Consider the following 14,691-nt stretch of genomic DNA (forward strand, 5'->3'; position numbering starts at 1 on the left):
ACTAAACTGTTATGATTGTATAAACTATTTTGTTATAAAACTGTTTATTTTTGTCTCAGTCGTGCATTATTATCTTTATGTTTTGTAGATGGTACAGTCGATACAAGTGCTGCGCTTCCACCTCCTGGAGCTGGAGAAGGTCAGAATTTTCTCAGTGACCTTTGACCTTTTAATCTTGAACCAAAAACAGTCATCTTTATAATATTCCGATATCACCAATATAACATTGTAATTATCTTTATTTAGTTATAGACCCACATGCAGTACTTGAGCACTCTACTTCAGTAGAAGCATAAATACCACAGTTCTCTATATTAAGGAAAAGGCCTGAATTCAAAATTTTCCTGTAGTAAAAGTACAAGTTTCCTCAACAAAATACACTGAAAGTATGAATAGTATTCAATATGGCTTCTCTCAAAGGGTTATATTCTCATGGGATATTATATTATTCTCTTTTTGTCACTTATGAGTTCATGTAAGAATGTTGTATTTTGTTAATTAAGAGCCAGTTGAGATACTTTGTTTACTACCAGTACTACACTACAGTACTGCATCATGTGATTTAAGTTTATCATGTGTTCTTATGAAAGCAGTGACTCGTAGTAAATATGTTTTGAATAAATGTAGCGGAGTGAAAAGTACAAAATCTTACTTTGAAATGTACTAAAGTATAAAGTAAACGTGTGTCTATATTTATATATATATTTATTTTACTAAAATGGCCGACTGTTCAGAGGTGTAATCCTGGTAAATGTTTAATTTGCAGGTCCACGAGCTTTGTGATAACTTCTGCCATCGGTACATCAGCTGCCTGAAAGGGAAGATGCCGATCGATCTGGTTTTGGACGAAAAAGACGGAAACAAATCGGACAGCGAGGACTTCATCCGGTCCTCGGGGAACAACATGGATCAGGTGAGCTCGCCGCCACTTCCTGCAAACCGATACACGCCTAAATATACTCTGCTGTCGATTCCCAGTGTGCCGTGTCACGATGGAATTAGATGGTACAGACACGCAGAGCAGCTGTGGACTGAGATCAGCTCTTTAGATGTCATAGTTTACATTTTAGAAAGATGTTACCGGACGGTTATGTCTGACGGCTAAAAGAAACAAATATGACGATACTTGTGTGCATTAATTCAACCGTCCTAAATTCAGGATTAACAATGTTTTATATCCAGTTTACTTTAAAGCACTTTTTTCATTATTGATGTGCGGCTAACAATGTTAATGTTACTATTCTGTCATCACTTTAGTTCCCTTTTCACCCATGGATACGATACATGGCGCTATTTAAAGATAAATTCCCTGACGCTCATTTCTATTCTTCAGAATATTAAGGATTGCAAGTTGTTATGACTTGTAAAGTGAGAGAAAAATGGAGCCAACGCAATGAAGTCTATGAGAAAATGACTATCAATCTCTAGTTTAAAGTCTTCTTCAATACAGCACGATGTTCATTTAGTAAACTAGGGTCCATATGGTTCAGGGCGGGGCTTACTGTAATTGACAGGTTGCTAACACGGCGTCGACCGCTCCGGGAGTCGTTCATTCTTTCGTCTTACGACTTTAACGTTTCCTTATTCGGCGTACGGTCGCAAAAAACAAGATGGCGTCGGCCAGAATGCCAAACTTGCGGCTTCAAAAACGGCAGTCCTCCAACCAATGGGTGACGTCACAGTGAATACGTCCACTTCTCAGATTCACTCTATGAAAACCTGGTAACTGAAGCGCACCACCTGTCCGCCAATGTTCCCAACCTCGCCGGGACATTGAAGACGTGTCGGCTAAGACGAACGATGTCCGGAGCTCTTGGCATCGTGTGCACGGACAGAGAGATACCGGGAACTTCTTCACGGCCTTTTCTTCATCTCCACACACGGCAGAACTATGAGTCCTTTGTCCGGTGTTCCATCCAGAGACGCTTTCACCTCCGAAAAAACCTGCTAAAAAAAAGGCGATTGTGCTTTTACAGGTTTTTGTCTGCCGTGTCATGTTGGATGTCACGAACGCCCCAGTACATAGACATTGAGAATGTTACGGTGTTTTTTTTTGTGTTTCCTACTTATTCAGTCTTTCAAACTCTCAAACCACAGTTGGTGATTGCTGGAACATTTGTTGATATAACAAATTCTAGTTTTTTTGTGTTCCTTTTGAGTTTTAAGACGATCAGCAAGGTAAAAGGAGGTTGGTGAAGTCAGTGGTTTATTTAGACCAAACCAGCGTTTGGTGACAGGTTGAACAGTAGAAAGACGAACAAAGATGCTTTTGATGAGTTTGTTTTTTCTGTTTCTGTCGAGTTTGAAGTTTGTTTTACATGGAATGACTGTTTGACTGGAGTCAAGCTGTGAGGAGATCATATGAATTGTATGTTTTGCACTTTAATGAAATATAATAGTCGTCCAAACCCCTGATTACATTTTCACTTCAACGTATGTCACATGGCATCGTGGCAGAAAAGAAGAGAGAATTAGTTTGTTTCCGCCACTGTCGATGTTTTTAATTTTTTTACACAACTATCTGAGAAGCCGTCATTGGAATTTGTTCAAAAAACTATTGGCAGTTGAACCATCTGTCAATCAAATTCTTAGCAAAAACACCTTCTCCATCAAGAAAAGCCTTCAGTCTCGTTCTTTGATCTTCTTTCAGTGAGTAAATAGTAAATACTCTCCAGTATTTCGGACATATCTGACGCTATTGCAGCATCTACTGGAGCCGCTTCAGGCGCCGCCATTGTTGTCGCTTCCTGCTCACAAAAGCATGACTTGTTTTTTGTGCTCCGCCGGCATCGCGAGAATCCAGCTGCCGTGTAAGATAAGATGGGAGCTGGAGCCTTTAAATCCCTGTGACCACCGCAGAGTCATAGTAACGTTTCCCACTAAAGACACAAGCCTCATCTTAGTGGGAAAGGGCTCCAAGTCAGAGTCTCAGTTGTAGCCGCTTAGCGTCGATCCTCCGGTTCTCCGAACTCTAACAACTCGGACAATAGAAGGTCCAGAGTTTGGATCCAGACCCAGTGATATAGCATGAAGTCCAGCCCAGCTATATGTAGCTGCTACCGCTCCACCTTCTGCACCAGCTCTGGCTGCGTAGCGAGGCGACGTTCCTCACCTTTTCGAGTCGAGTTGAGACTATTCCGTCAAAGTCGGGTCGTGCCGGTTTTCCGAGCCAGCAGAGCGGGTTTTAAATCGACTACCAGCAGCCACTTGTCAGGCCTTTTAACCCCGTAATCACCCAGAAGTGTGAACTCCTGCAGCTTAGTGTCGGATGACCAGCAGCTTCCAACGCTCTGGTTTCATTTTCAAGCACCTCCTTTTTTTGGGGGGGGGGGGTCAGATGGTACACTGATAATCTGCTCCTTCTTGTTTAGTTTTTTAAGTTTCCGTCTTTGTTACTGCAGAGCGCTCATGAATGCGTGTTGTGCACAGATCACCTGTCAATCAAACGGAGTGGGCGGGACAATGATGCTCTTAAGTTTAAGGCTTGACTTTCTGTAGGTGGCTCTGAGTCTAAACAATGATTTTCATGATATATTTTGCAAAGTCTTTCAGTAGATAAGTGTTAAATAACATCTATTTAAGTCTTACTGTAAAAGTTTCATGTTACCATCCTGCACTACAACATTGACGCACAAAGTCTTTTCTGTTTTCCTCTTCTGTCCAACATTTTATCCTCTGAACGACACGATGAATAATCAAACACCACCAGATTCAAATTACTGCCACACCATCTAATCATATTGAGTTTGGGAGTGTGGAAACCTAAGATATGGATTAGTTTTTTGTCTTTCATCCAACCTCTAGGCTTTTTGTTGATCTTTACCGAAACCAAAAGGCAGTTAGAACATTAAGAGGTCAAGGTTGCGTTGTCTCTGACATGAACTGCATCCGAGACAAGATGGAGATCGAGGTCCACAGTATTCCTACCGTTAACCTGCATGAATCTGTTTTTTACATATGAGGTCATGCATCTGATCCGTGTCTCACTGCTCGCCCTCCTGTGTCTTTTTGATCCTTTCCTGCAGATTTCATGGAGCAGAGATCCCGACGACGCGGCATCGATCCGCTCGGCCGGGACGCCGGGCCCGTCCAGCGGGGGACACACGTCCTACAGCGGAGACAACAGCAGCGAACAAGGTGGGAACACTGACGGAGCTCCACGTCCACGATGCATGTACTTCTTCTGTGTGTTTAATATATTTATATATCTTTATTTAAAAGGGACCGTGTACAGTTAAAACATAAATGTCACCATTCGATGCACTGCACCAGATTTTAGCTACAGCTAATTCGCATCTGTAGTCCCTTGACAGATCATAACAAACATAAAACAAGAGCAAACTACAGGATAAAAGACACAATACAACATTATATGTGGGGAGGAGGGCACACAATACAAGCTACAGTACATTAAAAATAAGTAATAAAAACCGTTAAAAGTAAGTAAAAAAACAAATGCATATGAACTCTGTGGTGGGAGAAATATTCAGATCATTTACTGAAGTAATGGGATTAATACCAGTAAAATGTACTCAAAGTATGAAAAGTAAAAGTACCCCTGCCAGTGTTTTACTATTCATGATGTTTCTGTATTAATATTAGTGCTGCGTTAATGTGTGCGTTGCATTTTACTGCTGTAGATGTTTTTAACTCCTTTATATCCTGTTGGCTAGTTTAATCCACATTAATGCATCATATTCTATAAGATCTTCATGTTTGTGAGAACCTCGTATCTCTAGAAAGAGCTCAGCTGATGCAAGAGGCTTTTTAAAGAGTTTATCAACACATGAAGGAAACGCTTCATCCTTCAGTTTATCACAAACATTCAACATCAACACATCTGGAGATACGAGGTTTTACCTGACAGGAAGGAGATGAAGAACTAAATATAAAAGTACAATATTTAGAAGTATAAAGTTCCATAAAATAGTACTGTGTGTGTGTGTGTGTGTGTGTGTGAAGAGAGAGAGTTTATGAAGGGTGGTAGAGGTTTTCCAACATGTTGGACTTGACGCAGGTTTGAAAATAAAGGGAGACGGTAGAGAGAAAGAGGGAGTGAAAGAGTGATGAAGGCTGACAGACGATGTGAGCAACGAGCCGAGCTGGAAGAAAGAGAGCTTTATGTCCCAGAACACACACACACACACACACACACACACACACACACGCAGAGACACACACACGCAGACACACGCAGAGGGGGAAATAGAAATAACACAGCATGCAGTGAACACACTCCCACTGAAACGGCCCTAACAGAATTCATATATGTTCATATTTTACACAGTGTAAATACACAAAAAGTATATTTAAACAAACAGACTCAAAAAACGCAAACATGCAGTACACAGAGTATGCAGTGCTGTATATGAAGTAATGTACTTTCACAGAGTGTGTTTCCATCTACTTTTACTTCAATATGGAGAGATGTGATCGGCTGTGTGGAAGTGAAGTCCATCTTTCAGACTAAATAATGGGAAAGTAACAAAAACCTATATATAAAATATATATTTCTTCCTTTTGGTTTGAGATTTAGGATTAAACTGTTCACGTTTTTTCTATATATATATATATATATATATATATATATATATATATATATATATATATATATATATATATTTTGATTGCAATTTGTAGAAGCAACTTTGGCATTTCTTTGGAACTGTTTTTTACAGGCCAAACAATAGTTTTCTTCATTAATCAGCAGATTAATGAATGACAATAATAATTAGTGGCAACCATTCTTTAAATACTATTAAACATTACCATACACACACAGATGATGGTGATAATGACATAATAGCAGAAACTTGCGTACGGACAGATATAAGAGAATAAAACACTAAATGCAGTTCCACACACACACACACACACACACACACACACACACACACACACACACACACACCGCTCTGGCTCCATGCTGCTGGTCTCAGTCCAGCCGGTTCTGCTAGCGTGCATCTGTTAACGGGCCAACTGAAACAGGCCCTGTGGTTTCTCTATCTGCTGCCCACGTTTACAGGTCTACACCGCTGTGTGTGTGTGTGTGTGTGTGTGTGTGTGTGGGGGGGGGGGGGGGGGGGGGGGTCACCGCCAAGTCTGACCTTCAGCAAAAAGGCTGTGTTTGATTCAATAGACTTGTTAATCAAGCATTTACAATCCTAATATGCATCAGAAGTAATAATGTGAAGACTTTTTTTTTTTTTTTCAAGCCGGTTTCAGTTCCACAAGCTTCCTAATGTTTTTTCTCATTAAGGATTTCCTTCATCTGTCTTTCTGCAGAAATGTCCCTGTGGTTTTCTGCTTGTTCTGTGATTAATGAGAATCTGCTGCTGTACTGGACAATAACATCTGAACGCCATTTCAAATCAGAGACTGCTGTTATTTTGTCTCCGCTGCTAATGGAGTCGTCGTCGTCGTTAAAAGACGAGACGCTGAAGTCGGTCAGCGGTCGACATTTGTCAACAAGTTCTTGACGTCCAAGACTTTTTATTTATGCCAGCAGAAGGTGGTTGTTTGTTTGTCTTAGTGAATAGAAACGGTTTGACGGTGCCCAGAATAAATCATCTCATCTCACCACCAGGTTGACTAATGTGGCTTTTTAGGGAAATGTCTCAACAACTATTGAAAGAATCGACATGAAATGTGGTTCACGTCACCGCAGTCGTGAGAAAGAAGCGGCGGGTATTCAGCTGGATGCAACTGGATCCTACGCTGTGTTCCTTTTTAACTGTATTTCAACCAATGTAGACGTGAACATGATGGTGGCAGTAGATTTATTGACCAACTTGTTCATTGTAGTTCCCATCAGATCTACTGTAAACTGTTTATGGGTGCACTAATGGGATTTTTGAGAGTGCATTCTAGTTTATTTCGGAGCTTTTATTGAAACCTGATTGTCTTAATGTGTTGGATAGGAAGCTGGTTACGTGTTTTTGGGGGATATTTTACAAACTAAACGAGTCCAATCCGTAATAGAACAGATTTTTCCTTGTCGGATGACCAGCAGCTTCCAACGCTCTGGTTTCATTTTCAAGCACCTCCTTTTTTTTTTTTTTTTTCGGTCGGATGGTACACTGATAATCTGCTCCTTCTTGTTTAGTTTTTTTAAGTTTCCGTCTTTGCTGCAGAGCGCTCATAGATGAGGTGTTTCTGTCAATCAAACGGAGTGGGAGGGACAATGATGCTTCAGTTTAAGGCTTGACTTCCTGTAGGTGGCTCTGAGTCTAAACGATGATTTTCATGATATATTTTGTAAAAGACTTTCAGTAGATAAGTGTTATATAACATCTATTTAACCATTCAAATTACTGCCACACATCTAATCATATCTTAGAAGGTAATCTTTTGTGTTGACTTGTCAAGCGCCAACTGGGGGTGTTTCATTTATTCATTTTAGTACCGACTATGACACTAAAGACAAACTGGGTCACACCTCCGTTTGGAAACGAATGTGCTTCGTCAGGTTCCTCCCCCTGACGGGACGTCTCCGCAGTCAGACCTCGCTCTCTGTCGGCTGCTGGATGTTTAAGCATCGTTGACGCATGACCTCCGCCATGCAGCCAAATGCGGTTAATAAGAGATTTCTTTGACGTTACTGGGAAGAAGAAAAAAAAGAAAACTCAGTTCGGCGGGGCTTCAAATGACATCTGCTAACTCAGAAGGCACGGCCAAACTCTCCGGCGTATTTGGCCGGCGCTCGGTGTTAATTTGCCGTCCTGGAGAACATAAACAGAGAAACATGACCTCCACACAAGCGACCTGTTTGCTTTCTATCCGCAAGATGACGGGATTTCAATCAAATGGTTAGCCTAGCTTAGCATAAACGCAGGGAGTAAAAAGCTAACCAGAAGATGTACCCACCACCTTTTTTAAAGCTCACTAATCCACACCCTGCAGCTTCTCTAATAATTACATGAACGTAAATGTAAGAAGACGGTTTGTGAGTTGAAGTGGGAGTTACCCAACGCATTCGGGATGAACTGGAACATCGACTGTTCGCCAAACCGGATCCCTCAACATCAGCGTTGGGCCTCACTGATGCTCTCTTTCATTCGTACTCAAACATCTGGTGCAGCAGCTGGAACCAGACGAGTGCCATGTTCCAGTGTCCACATACTTTTGGCCACATTGTGTAGACAGAGCCGGTCCGATCTCCTCTACGCCTTTTAAATCCTCACAGCAGGAGATTCAGCATTTTCATCTCAGCCCGTCTCAGTGTTTTTATTCCAGGTCTGACCTCAGCAGTGAGGTCACCGTCATTACAGCGGCGGATTGGCTTTTTTAGTCACGTGGCCCCTCCCACCGTGCCCAGCAGAAGAGAAATGGTCCGTACGCTGGAAAATAAAGACTCCACTCCTCTCTCTCTCCCTCTCCAGTGAGCGTTCGTCCGACAGACCGCGGATAATAAAATGTTGTTCAAACAGTTCTTAAAGAGCAGCAGCGACGGAGGCCCGACCCGACGGCTCCGTGTGTTCGTTTCTCTTCATCTCACATGTGCAGAGCAGAACGAGATCCGTCATGTTCCTCGCGCCAACGCTTGATGTTTCTTTGGCACGGCCTCGCGCGCATCCAACAACGTTTTGGCGGAATGAAACATGATCTTACGGAGATATATTTGGTCAGTTTAATTTCTAAAAAGGCTCGTGAAGCTACAGATGCAGTGTCTCGCCTTAAAGTCGCTGCCGGCCGGTTGTTTTCCTGTCGCACCTGATTTTAAAGCTTCTAGAATATTCAAGACTTCACTTCTTTGTGTGTCCTCCGTGCAGCAGCTTCACGATGTTGCCGGCTGTGACCACAAAGTGAAGCTTTGACTGAATCGTCCGCCATCATTTTTGTCCCCCCCCCCCTCCTTATTTTCATCACCCGCTTAGTCCACAGGTTGTTGTGAAGCCGAGTTGTCACAAACCATTAGCAGGTTGGGTCGGACCCTCTGTGTCTTTGGCTCTCTCAGGAGGAGGGAGGAGGGGGTGGAGTGTAAATCGGCCTCGGGGAGCTTGTGGTTCAGCCTAATGAGGCTGAGAGCTTGTTTAGTGAGTTACGCATCATTTTTATGATTATTTCCACCTTTTCAGGCTCTGCTGCGCGGCAGAATCCTGCCTCTGTCCGGGCGGAGGGAGGCCCAGGTCCACCGCTGACTCGGACCTGGATCTCCTGCTGCAGGGCTGCCGGGGACCGTCGCCCTAACCTTGGCCCGGCGCTGTTAAAAAACACTGAGGAGAAAATGAGCCTCATTAAACGGGCAGAGAAAGCGCAGTAAAAACACCGGGCTCGGCAGTTTTTAGTGGGTTAATCAGTTGAAATGCGGCATTATGTGCCACGGTCCAAAACCTGCGGGGGGGGGGGGGTTACGGAGCGTTACTGCAGGGTCACCGGTTTGAATCCGCCCAGCAACTCGGGTGCTAATTTTAGCTAGCATGCTGTGTAGCAGTGCTTTGCTACCACAGGGAAATATGGTAAATAAATACACACAAACCTAGTACATGACGAATGCGCTTGTTTTTGTAAAACCCCAGTGAAAAAGGGGAATTTTGTTGTGTATTGTAAGTGTTTCTGTACTTACAGTGTACTTTTACCAGAGGAAGTCAAGCAATTGTGTGTCTGTTATGCAGTGGCGGGCCGTGCATTTTGTACCTAGGCCTGCTGTCCGATATCGCATACATAAATACGCGCATGACAGGATGATGTTTGGCGCGCACAAACTAAAATTGGGTGCTGAATTGCTGAGTCTTTAACCTGACATTTAGGTCGGGACGAAGTGCTTGACCTTAATCAGATGTGGACCAACCAGCCCGGGATGTTTTGGTATATTTGGAAACGTCGGTTTCTCGTCGTGACGGTAAACTGACGTTTCTTTCGTTCTCCTTCTCCGTGCGTCGATCAGGTGACTGCATGGACAACGGCGCGGCTTCTCCCAGCACCGGCGACGACGACGACCCCGACAGGGAAAAGCTGCGCAACAAGAAGAGAGGCATCTTCCCCAAAGTGGCCACCAACATCCTGAGAGCCTGGCTTTTTCAACACCTGACGGTAAGCGGCATTTTGAGTTTGAGATTCAGTGATGTGATCCGGATGATCAGGAGGCGGGGCTTATTGCCGTCACGTGGTACCTTCACGAGTTCATGGAAGTTACTTCGAAATCTTTGTCATCTGCAATTTGTTCTTAAACGAGAGCAAAAATACTGAGGCACTCGTCCACCTGCCATGTAGAAGAGGCAACAACACAGCTTTAACTTGAACATGCTAATCACACTTATATGCCGTGATAACCATATGAATACAAAGAGAAAACAAATGCACGATGGCGTAAATCTCCTCAAATAACGGAATATTTCAGTCGAGTTATCACAAAAAGCCAAATTGCATTTAAAATGTTTGTTTTTTCGTACAATTCTGCAAAAATGATTGAGCACAAGACATGATGAACTTGTGACGTTGACTTTATTGTGTAAAGATCACAACAGTTGACTCGTTTAAAAGTTCCCCGGTGTCGAGCGTGTCTCCCTATAAACACTTAATCAGCACTTGTGGCTGTTTTCGGAGGAGTGAACCCGCGACCTTCCACTTCTGCGCTGCCATTTCTGTCCATTTGAAGTGGAGTTGACCTTCTCAGCCCCGGCCGTTTCCCACCTGCTCGCAACACTTGGGGCCCATTCTCAATCCGGGGGCGATGACCTTTGACCTTTGCTGTGGTCCAGGTATTTCACCTGTGGGCTCGTCAGAAGCGTCCCGACAGCAGGAACGCAGAGCTGAGAATGTATACACTTCCACTTGAGGGTTCGGTGGCAAGAACCAGTTTAGAATGGCAGCTTCTCTTCCAATATTTAAAATACGGAATATATATATATATATATATATGACTTTATGGTTGTTTGGCCTCTTTTTGTGGTTGTTTTGTCTCTTTGCAGCTATTTTACATAATCTTTGTAGTCACTTTGTGTCTCTTTGTGGTTGTTTGGCCCCTTTTCATTGTTGTTGGAAGTTTCTTTTACTTTTTGTCACTTTACGTGTTAATTTTTTGCCTTTTTTGTAGTTACATTGTCTGCTTTTAGTTGATCTGCATTTACATTTTTTATCCAAAGCGCTTTACAGTTTGCCTCTCATTCGTCAGCACACACACACACACACACACACACACACACACACACACACACGGCATTAGCCGCAAACTGCCGTATAAGGCACCGGCTTAACCAATCAGGAATAACCTGAGTTATTTGTAAATGAAGAAATATTTGATGTGATGAACTGCAGTAGAGATTTAGGATTTTGTAGTTTGACAAAATAAAATACCTTTTTATTATAATCATGAAAAGGTGTCCAACATAGCGCATTACACAACATTAATCCAACTAATCAGTGAAATCTGTGAGGTTTTTGGCTCAACAGCCTCATTACCAATAAATAACAAATGATAAAGTGCAACCACAAATATTTACAACTGTCAAGGTCAAAGGTCAATACTTTGTCATCATTACCAACCAAACACACAAACAGCTGTTGTTTACCCTTTACAGCCCATTAATAACACAAACAAGCTCATTTGGCTAATTTGGATTATTACGCAACGGTGAAAGCCCGGGACTCTGCTCTGTGTCTAAAGGATTGGTGGAGTTACTCCCACCAAGTTTAAGATGATCTTTTCTGTTTATCAGCATAACACATAAATCAATTTCCAATCATTCTAATATTGAGAATGTAAGAACCTCTGAAGGGGAATATTACTTTTTACGAGCGTGAAACTGAAATGAATCGTCCATCTAAAGCGGGAGGACCGGCCCGGTGCTGAAGATCCCAGCGGTGACTGACTCATAGTTTTGGCTGAGGCCAGCAGAACAACCAAAACACCCCCGCCTCCGCCTCCCACCCCCCCACCCGCCCGCCCCCCCGCCCGCCTCCAAACATAGAGGGGCTAAATCGGTTCCTGCTCCACGGGGGTCGGGGCCGCCGCCAGGACTCTTAGACTGAACCTGGAGGACAGCGAGTCCTGCAGCAGATGGGAGGCGAGAGGAACGGTGGGAGGGAGAAGGAGAGGGGGAGGGAACACTGGTACCTGAGGGAGGGAGAAAAGGCGCTAGCTGTTGGAGGTTAAGGTTGAGTGAAGGGCAGCAAGTACGTTCAATGCAGGAATCAAAACACTAAATCTGAGAAAACAATGACACACCACGGAGGATATTAAAGAGACACACTTCACTTCTCAGACACTCAAACTGGAAAACCTGCAGCTGTTTTGATTTATCTGTTTTACAGTTTATTCATTCATGAAGGTGTCGGAGGAGAGTGCGACTTTAAAAAACAGTGGGGGAAAAAATCTCCTCACACATTTTGGTCGCTGCTGTATTTATTTATTTTTCATGTAAAATATTATGATGGATGAATATTATAGCGTACGCTTGTTAACATCACATTTGCCTATACGGTTAGATTCTGGGTAAATTATCCATTCAGAGGACGACAACCGCTCAATACGTCGAAATGTATTCTTTAAAAAAGGACAAAAGGTGAATAATATCGCAATTAATTTGAATCATCATACATTTAAAAACCGTTCAACAACTTCAGGCCTGAATGAACGTACATTCTGTGTGGATTCTGGCGGCCCCTGTGGACAAAAGCGGTAGTGTTTCCGAGCACCAGGTTCCCTTTAGAAAACCTCATTTTACTGCAGCGGGGTCTGACAGCCTGACCCGCTCAGTCCTGGTTCTGGTTCTCCCGAGCCTCCCTTCCCTCCAGCGGGCCCAGCATTACGGCCCGGTTCTCCAAGAGCTTGGTGTCGGAGCAGAGAAACCGGATCTGGGCCTTAATGACGAGCTTTAAGAATAGTATAGCCGTCTCTCTGATGGTCTCGTTTACTTATGGAGGTCACATGTAGAGGCATCAGCATTCAGTTGAAACGGTTTCATAAGCAGTTAAAAGTTCCTCACAGTAACTTTAAGAACATTTTGACGCTTGTACATCTGTAGGGGAGTAAAATTAGGAATGTCTGACTTTTTAATAGTTTTTATATTTTACTGGTTTATTTGGTAGGGACAGTGCACATTAATGAAACATTCCTTTAAATGAGCCAGGAGACTATTTTTACAGTGTAGAAATGTAGTAATACTCGTTTCCCCACTGTGTGTGTGTGTGTGTGTGTGCGTGTGCCTATATGTACGTTTCTAGTCGAGCATTATAGCTCTTTTCAACCGACAGCCTGTTTTTGTTAAGTTCTGCAGTCCGACTCTTTATTATTGGCCCGCTTTAATCCTGATGGACCTGGTTACCGTGGTTACACAGAGTGGTAATGGAAAAGTTGCCGAAACAACATGTGGAAAATGTCCGTCTGATTCGGGGAGAGATCCTTTTGAGATACGCTCCCCGATCCTGCTGCCTTTTTACATCCTTGTGTCTCGGGCCTCGCAGTAGCTGCACGCTGTGTGTGTGTGTGTGTGTGTGTGTGTTGTGTACATGTATGTGTGTGTGTTGTGTACGTGTATATGTGTGTGTGTTGTGTACGTGTATATGTATGTGTGTATGTGTTCGTGTATACGTGCGTGTGTGTACGTGTATGCGTGTGTGTGTTTGTTTGTGTTGTGTATATGTGTGTGTGTGTGTGTGTGTGTGTGTGTGTGTGTACGTACGTACGTGTGTGTGTGTGTGTGTGTTCTGCCTTCCTCCCGTGAAGTCGTACACAAACTCCAGCAGCGTCTCTGAGCCACAGCTCATAAAAGCCGAGCCACGAGCCGTCATGGTGTTTACAACACACACACACACACACACACACACACACACACACACACACACACACACACACACACACACAACCTGCTTTTTTCGCATTTTTATTTCATGTAAAAGTGCAAAGCACCCTCCCTGTTAATGTAATTAGTTTGTAATTTACCTCCCTCTCGCTCACAGATGTTGTTTGCCTCCTTAAATGACTTCTTTACAAACCGACCGCACAAACAGGTGGTGGAAGCCGTGTGTGTGTGTGTGTGTGTGTGTGCGCGCCGCCATTTGTTTACCGTCGCCCCGCTCATTAAATAGCGGCTACGCGGCTTACAAATTACACGAGACTCCATCAAAACAGCTGGAAAGACTTTGCACGTCCAAGTGCTTCTCAGCACGCCGAAAAAACCTCCAGTGAAGAGGACGAGAGAAAACGACTTCAAAGCGAGCGCCGCAATTACAGAGAAGGACTTCACTCCGGCTCGGCTGAGGAATGGGCCTCCTGAGCCGAGCGGGACAGATGAGTTAGCAGGAAGCCCCGGCGCTGACCTCGCAGACCCCATGCCCTCCATCCACCAGGGGTCAGGGGTCACCGGGACACCTCCATCCATCCATCCATCCGTCAGCAGCTGTTTACAGCCACAGCGCCGCAGATGTGGGTGACGGCGAGGCCACGGCGACCCGCAGGCACCGACACGTGTTCAGCCGCCCAGAAATATGAACACCGCCCCCTCACCAGAGGCATGACCGGACAGGAAGTCTCGCTCTGATGACGGCGTCGGACATCAGACGCCACGGATGTGGGATCCACCGCCGCGTTCTTCCTGTCCTCCGTCATCTGCGCCGCAGATTTAACAAAGAAGAGGCGATCGTGTTTAAAATGTGATTTATGCGTTCTAGTGCCGCTTAGTCTCTGTTTTAGTTTCTTTTATTACTCTACAAATTTGGACGTAATCGATGACTCAGCCAAAAGTTTTGTGC

At 43.9% G+C, this 14,691-nt stretch overlaps 1 protein-coding gene across 1 annotated transcript in view; it reads left to right on the plus strand.

The window, feature by feature from the left end:
* Window positions 1-14,691, plus strand: part of meis1a (Meis homeobox 1 a) — a gene marked incomplete at its 5' end in the record, with an annotated part of 43,112 nt that overhangs the window by 7,021 nt on the left and 21,400 nt on the right. Inside the window, 4 exons of the mRNA XM_079219926.1 lie at window positions 89-139; window positions 767-913; window positions 4,026-4,137; window positions 9,887-10,032. Of these exons, the coding sequence (XP_079076052.1) occupies window positions 89-139; window positions 767-913; window positions 4,026-4,137; window positions 9,887-10,032 (456 nt within the window). The remainder of the gene's footprint in view (window positions 1-88; window positions 140-766; window positions 914-4,025; window positions 4,138-9,886; window positions 10,033-14,691) is intronic.

This window comes from Taurulus bubalis (assembly GCF_910589615.1).
Source record: "Taurulus bubalis genome assembly, chromosome: 6".
Taxonomy (NCBI): Eukaryota; Metazoa; Chordata; class Actinopteri; order Perciformes; family Cottidae; genus Taurulus; species Taurulus bubalis.